Below are 12,337 nucleotides of genomic sequence, written 5' to 3' on the forward strand. Positions count from 1 at the left end.
ATGTCATCCTACAATCATTTAGTGAATCATCCATACAGTCTCCTTTAGTGAGGGTGCAATAACTAGGATCTGGACCAAACATTGATATTTTTTGCTCTTTTCTAGTTTCATAGGTTTATGTTCTGGTTCTAATGATGTAACAGGGGTGGGGGATCTTTAAATACTGGACCTAACCCCATTGGTTCAAAAACTGAGAGCAGCGAGTAGGTTTCAGTGCATACTCTCTCCTCTCCCCAACATGTGCTTTGCACAAACATGTAACAGCAAGAGAAACCACAGATACTTATTCCTTAGACTCATTAGATGTTTAGTGAATACAATAACCATACAATTCAGAGCATATTAACTTTTACTAATTATTAATTACAGCGGTACCTCGGGTTAAATAATTTGTTCCGGAGGTCCGTTCTTAACCTGAAACTGTTCTTAACCTGAAGACCACTTTAGCTAATGGGGCCTCCAGTTGTCGCTGTGCTGCCAGAGCACGATTTCTGTTCTCATACTGAAGCAAAGTTCTTAATCCGTGGTACTATTTCTGGGTTAGCGGAGTCTGTAACCTGAAGCGTATGTAATCTGAAGTGTATGTAACCCGAGGTACCACTGTACTTCTTATTACACTTCTAGGAGACTGAAAACTAAACCTCCACTGCTTTGCAGCTATTCACGAGAAAAGCTTCAGGAGTAAACCCGGAGGACATAAGGGTGGGGAATCTGTGGTCCTCCACATACAGCTGGACTCCAATTCCCATCAACCCCATTATTTGGAGAGCTTTTTGTTTCTACAGTAGCCATAGTGGCTTGGATAACTTGTCTTTTGTATTGTATATACATACACTTCCATAGGTTTTTTTACATGCTAATAATAACTTCTATTTTACTGTTGCTTGGATTCCCATGGCTTTGTTGGTTGGTTACTGAGAGCTACTGGAAATGTGGAGTGTAAATTAAAAACAACCAACTGAAAGGAAAAAGAGGGGCTGAGAAAGAGAAGAAATCAGCCTGCTCATGCTCCCCCTGATAGCTTATACTGTAGTTTTCTGAAGGGCAGAATTAGGTTGGAGGATGCCATTCCCATCTCCAGAACTGCGTGGCCCACCCCTATATAGCTATAAAACGCTCAGATTTGGTGTCAGCTGGCAGCCCTTTGGCACAACAGGTAAGGCCCCAAAGTGAGAAGACATACAATGACATTTTGTTTCAGGTCCCACTTTTAACTATAACTAAATCCTCTTCTATTGCTTTCAGTGGAATTTAGTCATGACTGATTTTTGCTAGATTCTGTCCAGGTCACTAAGTATTTCAGGTTGAAACCCTATAAGCACTGATCTAGGATGAAGCCTCAGTGAACTTAATGGGACTAACATCTGAGTAGACATGCATAGGATTGTGTTGTCAAGTAAACAAATGCATGTCCAGCATGCTATCTCTTAAGGAAGGGATCCTAATCTCCACAATGTGTTCTATGTGTGCATAGAATGGCAGCTATTGTTGTGGGTTAAGAAATACCTTCTTTAGTAGCTCTTTTAAAAAAGAAAGGTCCAACTGATATATAGAAGTGTTTGCAGTCACCAGTTGGTTGGATAAGCAACTTGGGAAAAGGAAGTATTTAACTTCCATCTCAGTACACAATGAGCACCTTTTAGCAGACAACCAGGAACTCTCTCAAAGCTATAATTTTGCCTTGGCCTTTCAAAAAAATCAACAGTAGCTTATATTGTTAGGCATACAGTGAATAAGCAATTGTACTGAAATATTTAAAGACAGCTGCCATTCATTGTAGGGCACAAGGACTATTTACATATGTCAAGAGCATTTTAATGGGAAACAAAGAGGTATAGTTAGCTCTATCCTACTTCCCTAAATGTCAGTCTGGAAGTGTCATTCAGATGAATAAAAGTCAGAAACAAGAGTTTACTTCAGGGGTGGGGAGTATCCAGAATTTGCAAGATTTACTCCCATCAGCCCCAGTCAGCCTGGCCAATAGTCAAAGATGACATGAGTTGTAGTTCAGTAAGGTAGTCTAGGCTTCCTACCCATGGTTGACATTGACACTGGAGTTGTCATGATCCATGGCATGGGCATGGTCAGGATTTTTTTTTTTTTTTGGGGGGGGGAGCCAGGCATTATTGGTCAGTTAGTTACGTATTTTTATTTACTTGATGGGGGTCAGCTGCCTACTCAGCTATGCCCATGGGCCATGGTGGACTTCAACTCCCCTCTTCCCTAATCGCTGGCCATTCTGGCTGGAAGTGAAGGGAGCTGGAGTCCAGCAATATCTGAAGGGCATCACATTCTCTACCCATGTGGACAGTGCATGTGAGGAGGCGGCACAAATGGCCAGGGAGCAGCAAAGTAGCTAGAGCACGCCTTGCACGCCATTGCTTGCCTTGTCCTGTCCTGCAACCCAGGCTACTGAATTGCAGAGTGACACAAAACAAGTAACTGGTCTCTGTGCTGAAACATTACATATGCATCGAACTGTAGTCAAAAAACTAGGGCAACATCCTTAACGTAGACAGTCTACAAGATAACCATGTCTAGCCACAACGTCGCAGGCATTAAACTGAAGGCAGTGTCACGCCGACGGCAGCCACGCGGCTTCCGCTTTGAATCCCAGCCTTTTTTTCCCAAATGGGCAAGGCGCATGCGCAGAAAGAACGCAAGCGTCCCTCTCTCTCCCTGCCTCGTTTCTAAGAGGGGCTATTTAAAGGGCCAGCCAAACCCACTTAAAAACAAAGTAAATTTAATTTTTAAAAAATGCCGGGGGCGGGAGAGGATCAAGAAGTAAAAGGATGGTGGCTTATTGAGAATATGTGAGGCAAGAGATCAATTCAACGGGGGCGAGCTATCCAGGCAGCCGGCACAGCGCGCCCGATGGTTTTTGCGACTCACAGCCAGGCTTGGGGGTCAAAAGTGAGGCGGGCGGCTGCGGCTGCTCGAGACAAGCCCCTTCTCCGTCCCTGACGCGCGCGCAACAACCTTTTCTTCCGGGGTGGTGGGGAAGGGAGAAAAGGAGCCACAATTCGGATTTCCACCATGGAGCTGCCGGTGACTGACCTCAGGGAGGGCAGTTGCGGCGGCAAGGGCTCGGAGGCGCCTCGGGAGCGACGCCCGCCGGATTCTGTGGCAGCGGTGCTCCCCGCCGGAGGAAGCGGGGAGCGCCTGGGCAGCTGCACTCCGAAGCAGTTCTGCGCTCTGCTGGGGAGGCCGCTCGTTAGTTACACGGTGCGAGCCATGGAAAGGTAAATAGCCGCCGCCGCCGCCTCTTCCCTCACGCCAGCCGTTAGCGCGGCCAACGGCTTTTTTCCTTCACCCACGCATGCGCACACGCTCTCCAGGGCTGACAAGCATGGCGCGCTTACCTCAGCCCCCCCCCCTTCCGAGAGAAATAATAACTGTTAATGTATAAAACGCAAAGGTAGCAGTGTGGGTGTATGAGGGAAACCCGCTCCCCCCCCCGCAAAAATATCGCATTTGGGCAACGTTGGGGTCGGTCCCAATACGGGTTCTTGCCAAAAATGCGGGTCATAATCACGACTCACTTCACGCAGCTGAGATTTTGAAGAAGACGCAGCTCTGCCTGGAAGCTTACAATTTTATCTACTTATAAACATTTTTAAAGGAGGGGGAGTAAGGAAATCAAATTCAGCTCTGTATTATGGGCACACTTGAAAAGACCTATTGATTTCACGAGGATTCGCTTTCAGAATCGTGCTTACTTACCTGCTGAATACAGGGGTGTTTATTCTGATTAAACACTAGGAGTTTTGCAGCCTTGATTCCAGGGCTTTATTGCTAAGATGAGGGAGATGTTCAAAGGCAAGCCCCACCTACTCGGACCCCTTGTCCTATGGAGCCTCAGCTAGTAAAAAGTATTTGCAGTTCTGAGTGCTCGTGATCACTAATGGAAGCTTAAGCATGTGATGTACTTATTTATCTTTTACACATACACCCCACCTTTTTTCTAAGGAGCTCCAGGTGGTGTACATGGTACATGTTGACTTGGAGGTCCCACTAAGTTCAGGGAAGCTCTTACTGTGTTTTGAACTGCAGCTTTGGAATTTGATCCTACACAGCTGGGTACACCTAAGCTGCTTGAAATGAGTGGGCTTTTTCAAAGTATTCACAGGTTTGGTCTGTAGATGATCTTGGGTATGTAGCTGTCTATATCCCAAGTCATTTCATATTCCAGGTAATTGCAAATTCTAAAGTTGTAGGCTTGATGGGAAGAAAAGAAAAATTGCAAGTGGTATTTTTTTTAATTAAAAAAATTGAATTGGAATTGGGGTAATTTACACTGGAAATTTTTATGATGTCCTAGGGAGTAATCTAATTTGGCATAACTGTGTTTAGTAAATGAAGCTAGTGGCATTGCCTAATATTTACTTGTAGTTGACATCTATTTACTAATGAAATTATGAAATGGAAAAAATTATGTGGGGAAAATACGGCACTGAAACCCCTACATCAGTAATTGTAAGCACGTAAATAATGTGATGAACGGGGCCATAGCTCTTTGGTAGATCACATATTTTGCATGCACTGGGTCCCAAGTCCTTCTCCCTGTCAAGTCCTGGTATGGCTGGAAAAAGAGGTCTGCCTGAAAAGTTGGAGAGACACTGTCAGAGCCCACAAAGAATAGACTCCATGCTGTTGTGCTCTTTAACTCCACAGTTAATATTTTGGAATAGCTACCATCCCCTCCTGTATTTCCCAGCGATTCATGGCAGGCCTTTATTTCTCCAGCTCCTCCAACTGTCATTTTTCCGAACTGTCAGAAATGCTGATGTCAAAGCCTATACCCAGTTGGTACAAACAGGGAGCCATACAGTCATGGGGCAGTACTGCTTTCAGTTATGGATACCATAAAATTTGGACTGCCATGGGCGAATAGATAAAATAGGAGGGTATCACTTGGATACATTATTGTGATTGGCATTAAATCAGTTCCCTGGCACTGATTACTTACAGGCATCTCCCCACTTACGGTACCTGTGTTCTGCTTGCATGGTGCTGGGAAAGAAAGAAATAAATAGAATCATACTGTACCAGGAAGTTGTGGGAGAGAGTTGGAGAGTCCTCGCAGCTTACAAGGAGACCCTCCCCAGAACCTGAAGAGGGCAGAGGAAGCCCCAAAGAGACCTGTGGCACAGTGGGGTTTTGTTTACCTAATAGATGACATGTGGGGTAGCACAGCATCAGCCACTGCTGCCACTTTCCTGTGAGTCCTCCAACCTCCAGCTGGTCCCAGAGCTTCAACTCTAGATATTTTGGTCTGGGTTAGAGAGGGAACTGGAGAGCAGAAAAAAATAGACGTTTAGAGACTTTTTAGAGGGTGCTCTGCACTTTATGCAATTTTACTTGCGCTTGTGGGGCCCAGGATCATAACCCCTGCATAAGTAAGGGGACGCCTGTACTCTAGACTCTAGAGTATTCCATTGAGAATCAAGCCTGTCCCTGTTTTGTATAGCTTTTCTCTTTATCTGCATAATCCAGTCCAGGGTTCTTAGCCCCACTAGGGCAATAATAATAATAATAATAATAATAATAATAATAATAATAATAATAATAATAATTTATTATTTATACCCCGCCCATCTGCCTGGGCCTCCCCAGCCACTCTGGGCGGCTTCCATAGAAACCAAAAATACACTAAAATATCACACGTTAAAAACTTCCCTGAACAGGGCTGCCTTAAGATGTCTTCTGAATGTCAGTTGTTTATCGCTTTGACATCTCGTGGGAGGGCGTTCCACAGGGCGGGCGCCACTACCGAGAAGGCCCTCTGCCTGGTTCCCTGTAGCTTTGCTTCTCACAATGAGGGAACTGCCAGAAGGCCCTCGGCGCTGGACCTCAGCGTCCGGGCAGAATGATGGGGGTGGAGACGCTCCTTCAGGTATACTGGACCGAGGCCGTTTAGGGCTTTAAAGGTCAGCACCAACACTTTGAATTGTGCTGGGAGCCAATGTAGGTCTTTCAAGACCGGTGTTATATGGTCTCGGTGGCCTCCCCCAGTCACCAGTCTAGCTGCCGCATTCTGGATTAGTTGTAGTTTCCGATTCACCTTCAAAGGTAGCCTCACGTAGAGCGCATTGCAGTAGTCCAAGCGGGAGATAACCAGAGCATGCACCACTCTGGCGAGATAGTCCGCAGGCAGATAGGGTCTCAGCCTACGTACCAGATGGAGCTTGTAAACAGCTGCCCTGGATACAGATTTGACCTGTGCCTCCATGGACAGCTGTGAGTCCAAAATGACTCCCAGGCTGCGCACCTGGTCCTTCAGGGGCACAGTTACCCTATTCAGGACCAGGGAATCCTCCATACCTGCCCGCCTCCTGTCCCCCCAAAACAGTACTTCTGTCTTGTCAGGATTCAACCTCAATCTGTTAGCCGCCATCCATCCTCCAACCGCCTCCAGACACTCACACAGGACCTTCACCGCCTTCACTGGTTCTGATTTAAAAGAGAGGTAGAGCTGGGTATCATCTGCATACTGATGAACACCAAGCCCAAAGGGCAATAGTCTTTCACTAGCTGGTCAGGACTCAAAGCTGGATTGTATCCTGACCTAAGGTGGATCAGTCCAGTGGCATTACAGCATTACTTGCATATGGAGGTAAATTAAGGATCAGTGCTGTACTGCATGTATGGGCTAATGGAGCTTCTAAGTCTGAAAAGGTTGAACATTCTGCATGAGAGTCCGTTGGAATGTTGGAAATGAACTGGTTTATATGTGACTGAGGCCCTGCATGCTGAAAATAGATTCCAGGACCGAGCCTGAAATAACATTGACTTAGGTTAAGTTTATTGTGTTTTGAAACAGCGTGCATGCTTACTACCCCATCTGTTGAATTCAATCTTGCCTTCTCATGTTCATTTTTAATAACATTCTTTCTGCCCCTGTTTTGGCCCATTTGTGTTGCTTACCACCCTTTGTGGCTTGCCCTTCTTTGCTTTTGTTGTTCCTCATAGACTGAATGTGTTGTCATAATAGTTTGGCAGGTGCATAAATTGTAATTTTGCACACCACTACCCTGTGTTTGCCTGTGAAGAATGATTCGGTCAGTGACCTTTTTGCCATGTGCAAATGTGCAGAAAGGAAAATGACTTGCATATATGAAGAATGGTTGTACTCAGCAGTTTTTCAAACAGTGTGTTAAGGTGGGCAATGGGAATACAGAGTCAGAAATTCCCAGGGCTTAGCCCTGGAGATTGTTTCTAATACAATGGCTGTTTATGTGAATCAGTAAAGAGGTGTCTGAGTTCAGGAGTGGAGTGTTTTTCTGTTCCAGAAAGCCTTCACACTTGGACAGAAGAGAGTACTTGCATGTGAATTTGTTTAAAGATACAAAATATACAGCACAGAAGCTGAGTTAAAAATACAGTTTTTAGAAGGGAGCGGAGTGATGCTGTCACCCACACAAAATCAACATTTTGGTTTAAACTGATTGATGAACCCCTGCAAGTGTTCCCTATTACATGCCAATGGTGCCAGAGGAATAGATTTATCACCATTCTCTCCAACAAAACCCTGTGGTGGTAGTGGTGGAAAAACTAGTGTGTGTAGTTAACACTGACTAATATTCCATTATCATTAATTTCTGCATATGTTGGTATTTATGCAAACCTTGGCATGATGAATGAGCATTGTTTTGGCACCCTAACTTATGCTCATTCATTCTTAGCCTGTCTTAGCCCCCCACTTGTGCCACCCTGCATGTCCCTTCTCTCTTTCCATCTGTATTGGCTCTTTCCAAGAAGCCTTCTCTGACCCCATCCTGGGTGGGTTGCTTTCATTCTTTACAGATGCCAGAGGATTACTGTGTCTTGCTTTGAGCTTTGGCAGCACTTTATACAGTGTCATGCTAACAATTTAATTGACTCCTGCCTCAATCTCTGGGACTCATCAGCAGCTAGTACCCTTCTTAGAAAACATATGAAAAGACCCCCCACTCCAATCATTTGTGGCTTCCTTGCTTTCCAGTATCTTCTAATTGCAGACTTTCTTCCCTTTTCAATAGCTCTTTGATGGCATATTGCCCCAAACAGGCACCATCTAGTCCCTGGTCAAATTTTAAAAGGTGTCTTTAGCTGGAAAGATCAAATATCCCACCACCCCTGAAAGGGTACCAAGTGATGTACCTTTTCTGAGAGCTGGCGTCTTCTAAAATAAGAGACATCTGGAAAACATTTTAGCACAAAGTTGCAAGTTCCATTATGTTCCAGAATCTTTTTTTCTTTGCAAGGAGTTATGACCCATGATTAGCTTTGTGATATATTTGGATCTACGTCTTGATGAAGTCTGCTAAAAGACAGAAATTGATTCCATCTATTACTTTTTGCTTCTTTGAATGAAGTTATCTGCTTCATCGTCTTGATAAAACTAGTTCATGAATTCTTTCATGAGCACCACACACTGTATTCTTCCATCTATTTCATAAGTGAAGCGAGCACTGAGTAGTACTGTACTGGGTTAAAAAATAAAACTAAAACTATTTTTTGTGCTATACTCTGCCTTTTGACCGGCTTTCCAAAGCTTAATTATCACCCCTTAATATAAAACATTCTATTTAGCTTCTGTTTCATAATAGAATGCAATCTGAAAACATGCAAAGGTTTTGATACATTTTAAAGGAAAACTAAGTAACTTTTTAGGGATGCGGGTGGCGCTGTGGGCTAAAGCCTCAACGCCTAGGGCTTGCCGATCGAAAGGTCGGCGGTTCGAATCCCCGCGGCGGGGTGCGCTCCCGCTGCTCGGTCCCAGCGCCTGCCCACCTAGCAGTTCGAAAGCACCCCCGGGGGCAAGTAGATAAATAGGTACCGCTTACCAGCGGGAAGGTAAACGGCGTTCCGTGTGTGGCTCTGGCTCGCCAGAGCAGCGTTGTCACGCTGGCCACGTGACCCGGAAGTGTCCCCGGACAGCGCTGGCCCCCGGCCAATAGATGTGAGATGGGCGCACAAACCCCAGAGTCTGTCAAGACTGGCCCGTTCGGGCAGGGGTACCTTTACCTTTACCTAAGTAACTTTTAAAAATAAATATTCTCTTTTAGTGTAATTTTTGAGCTTGCATTTTGGTAGAAATAACATCTACTGTACTTAGAAGTTCAGCTCTATACAGTGGTGGTTTTACCTTGGTGAAAAGTATTTCAGCTCATGCATGGTCCCAGTTTTCACCAATCCCCTTTACCCACCTAAGGCTTCCTAAAAATATGTTTCTGAGGGTTGGGTACCCTCTGGAACAGCATGGGTTATGGCACTGGCAGGAGATTTCTGCAGAAACTGGGTTCTCTGAATGAAAACACTTTCCACTAAGGCAAACTCACTGGGGAGAAGGATTACCGTATTTTTCGCTCTATAACACGCACCAGACCATAACACGCACATAGTTTTTAGAGGAGGAAAACAAGAAAAAAATATTCTAAATGAAATAGTGGATATATGATTTTTGTGGTTCATGCTGTGGCCACAGACATGTGATCTGACAGTGAGTTTGGAGTAGCCCAATGCAAAAATCCTGAGGATCCATGTGGATCCATGCTTTGTAACCACAGAGGAGGGAAGGAAGGGGAACCATGGATCCTCTGCTCACGACTGCAGCAGATCCCCCCTGCTACCCGTAGGCATTCGCTCCATAACACGCGCAGACATTTCCCCTTACTTTCTAGGAGGAAAAAAGTGAGTGTTATGGTGCAAAAAATACGGTAATTGTTAAATTACCCTGGGAGCTGTTGCTGTGTGAGGGAAATAGGGGTCTCCTAACACCTCTTAGTACCCGTAGCAAACATTAAGTTCCCAGAATTGTTGGGGGTAAAGCTATGGCTATATAAAGTGATATCTTATTCTTCTTTGGTGATCACTTGTAGCCGTGTAGGATTGTCTTCCATGAAAACAGTCTTAACACTGAGTCTGTAAGTGACTGTGGAGGCCAATTCTGGATCCACACATCCTTCCACAGTGGGGACATAGTTTTCTGGGTGGGAGTTGATCACGGTGAGGGTTTGCCAAATGTGCCTTCCTCTTAGGTCATTTCTCCTTATCACCCTGAGTTCGTGCATCTTCAAGGTTCACAACAGCTTTGGTAAGGGCTGTTCTCCAATGGGAACACTCACAGGCCAGTGTTTCCCAATTGTTGGTGTTTAAACAGTACAGTGGTACCTCAGGTTAAGTACTTAATTCATTCCGGAGGTCCGTTCTTAACCTGAAGACCACTTTAGCTAATGGGGCCTCCTGCTGCTGCTGCGCCGCTGGAGCACAAGTTCTGTTCTCATCCTGAAGCAAAGTTCTTAACCCGAGGTACTATTTCTGGGTTAGTGGAGTCTGTAACCTGAAGCGTTTGTAACCTGAACCGTATGTAACCCGAGGTACCACTGTACTAATTTTTTTTTTAGATTTGCCTTGAGAGAGTCTTTAAACCTCTTTTGTTGACCACCAGCATTACACTTTCCATTCTTAAGTTGGGAATAGAGTAGTTGCTTAGGAAGACAGTAATCAGGCATCCGAACATGACCAGTCCAACTAAGTTGATGTTGAAGAATCATTGCTTTGACACTGGTGATCTTTGTTTCTTCCAGTACACTGGCATTAGTTCACCTATCTGCCCCAGTGATGTGTAAAACTTTTTGGAGATACCGTTGATTAAATTGTTCAAGGATTTAAATATTTAAAGTGGTATGATACTGCTTTAAATGTATAATGCAGATGGGGCCATAGTTGGCAAATTCACTACAGGTTTCCCTAAGGCCATACGCTATCCCCAGTCATAATAGGAGAGAATCTTCTTATGCCTCTAGTAAATAGTATATGTCTAAGAATATTTTGTGTCTTAACAAATAATTACAGTTGTGAGTAAATTCTGGTCACAAAGTTGGTTATTCAGTTGAGTAAATGAGAAGATTTACGTATGATTCGAAGATCTAATGTAGAAGTTTCTGTTGGGTAAAACATACGGTAGTTCACCATTGTTCTGAACATGTGAATTGTGTCTTGCTTTTTTTTGCTAGTGTTCCTAAATAGCAAACAAGTAAAATTAAAGAAACTCTGAAAGATACTTTTTTTAAACATATTTAGAAAAAAAATACTCAAATATTTAGACATGTGCATTAAATAATTTTATTCAATGCCTTATAGAATCAGCTGGATATCTGATATTGTTGTGGTGGTGTCTCCGGAGAACGTTGAAGTAATGAAGTCTATTATAAAAAAATACGGTCACAAACGAACAACAGTAGCCGAAGGTGGAATGACTCGTCATAGATCGATCTTCAATGGATTGAAAAAATTTGCAGAGAGTTCACCACTTCAGAAACCAGAAGTAATAATAATCCATGATGCCGTGAGACCATTTGTTGAGGAGGACATACTTTTTAAAGTAGTTATGGCTGCCAAAGAGCATGGGGTAAGTACTGTAAAATCACAGAACTCTAATGCTGAGAGAGTAGGTGGTAACACAGAGACAACTAACAGTGCTCTGAGTTGGGATGATCTCAGTGATCAGACTGTGATATAAGGGCTCAGGCACTTCATAAGGTATCCTGGACCCAAGTTTTTAAGGGTTTTCAGCATCTTGAACCTGGCCTGGTAGGATAGGATAGGTAGGATAGAGACAGCAAGTATAGATTTTCTAGGAGAGATGTCACATGCTTTTACCATCTGACCTCACCAGCAGCCTAGCTCCTGCCTACTGTACTAGCTAGAACTTCCAGACTAAGCTAAAGGGCATAGAGCACATTACAGTAACCCAACCTTGAGTTTACCAATGCATGGACTACAGTGATCTGGTTATGCTGATCCATGCAGAGAAAGACTCTGGAAATTAAGCATTCCAAGATATCCTAAAATGAGTTAAAGAACATTTAACACTTATTTAAATTTCTATGAAAAATAATGATTTCCTCTTACATTGTGTGTGTAGAGACTTCCTGGTTTTCTTTCCTTTCTTTTTCATTAAAAAAAAACACCAACCTGTCTGAAACTTCATACTAAATCACTCATGCAAGGAAGATGATGCTAATTTAGAGTTCAAGTTCTGCATACCATAAAGATAGCATAATTGTATGAAGTTTTAATGTTCTTAAAATGGCAATTGATCAAGTAGGATATTGCACTCCTTAATTCCACTTGTCAGTGGAATAAATTACTTTATTACATTTACTAATCAGTTTGTTATTTGCCTGAAGGATTCAAAATGTGCAACTTTCCAGAACTTCCAAATTAGGCCTTAATAAATTAATTATATGAAACAATCTCCTGATAATGTTAGAATATAATTTTGTAACCAATTAGATTCCATTTATGTTTTGAAGCAATTTATAATTAAAATTTTACATTTCTAAAAACC

At 43.5% G+C, this 12,337-nt stretch overlaps 1 protein-coding gene across 4 annotated transcripts in view; it reads left to right on the forward strand.

Moving 5' to 3' along the window:
• CRPPA (CDP-L-ribitol pyrophosphorylase A) overlaps nucleotides 1-12,337 on the forward strand; it is a 61,001-nt gene continuing 48,664 nt past the window's right edge. For 3 of the 4 annotated variants that reach the window (XR_014212650.1, XM_082193979.1, XM_082193978.1), the window contains exons 1-2: nucleotides 1-3,242; nucleotides 11,128-11,395. Coding sequence is in view for 3 of the 4 variants with exons in the window: in XM_082193979.1 (XP_082050105.1) it covers nucleotides 3,037-3,242; nucleotides 11,128-11,395 (474 nt within the window). In the remaining variant the exon portion in view is untranslated. Of the gene's footprint in view, nucleotides 3,243-6,638; nucleotides 7,162-11,127; nucleotides 11,396-12,337 lie in introns of those variants that run through there. The other variant, XM_082193980.1, reaches the window with a different exon arrangement.

The sequence above is a fragment of the Podarcis vaucheri genome (genome assembly GCF_965113315.1).
Source record: "Podarcis vaucheri genome assembly, chromosome: 12".
NCBI classification, from domain to species: Eukaryota; Metazoa; Chordata; class Lepidosauria; order Squamata; family Lacertidae; genus Podarcis; species Podarcis vaucheri.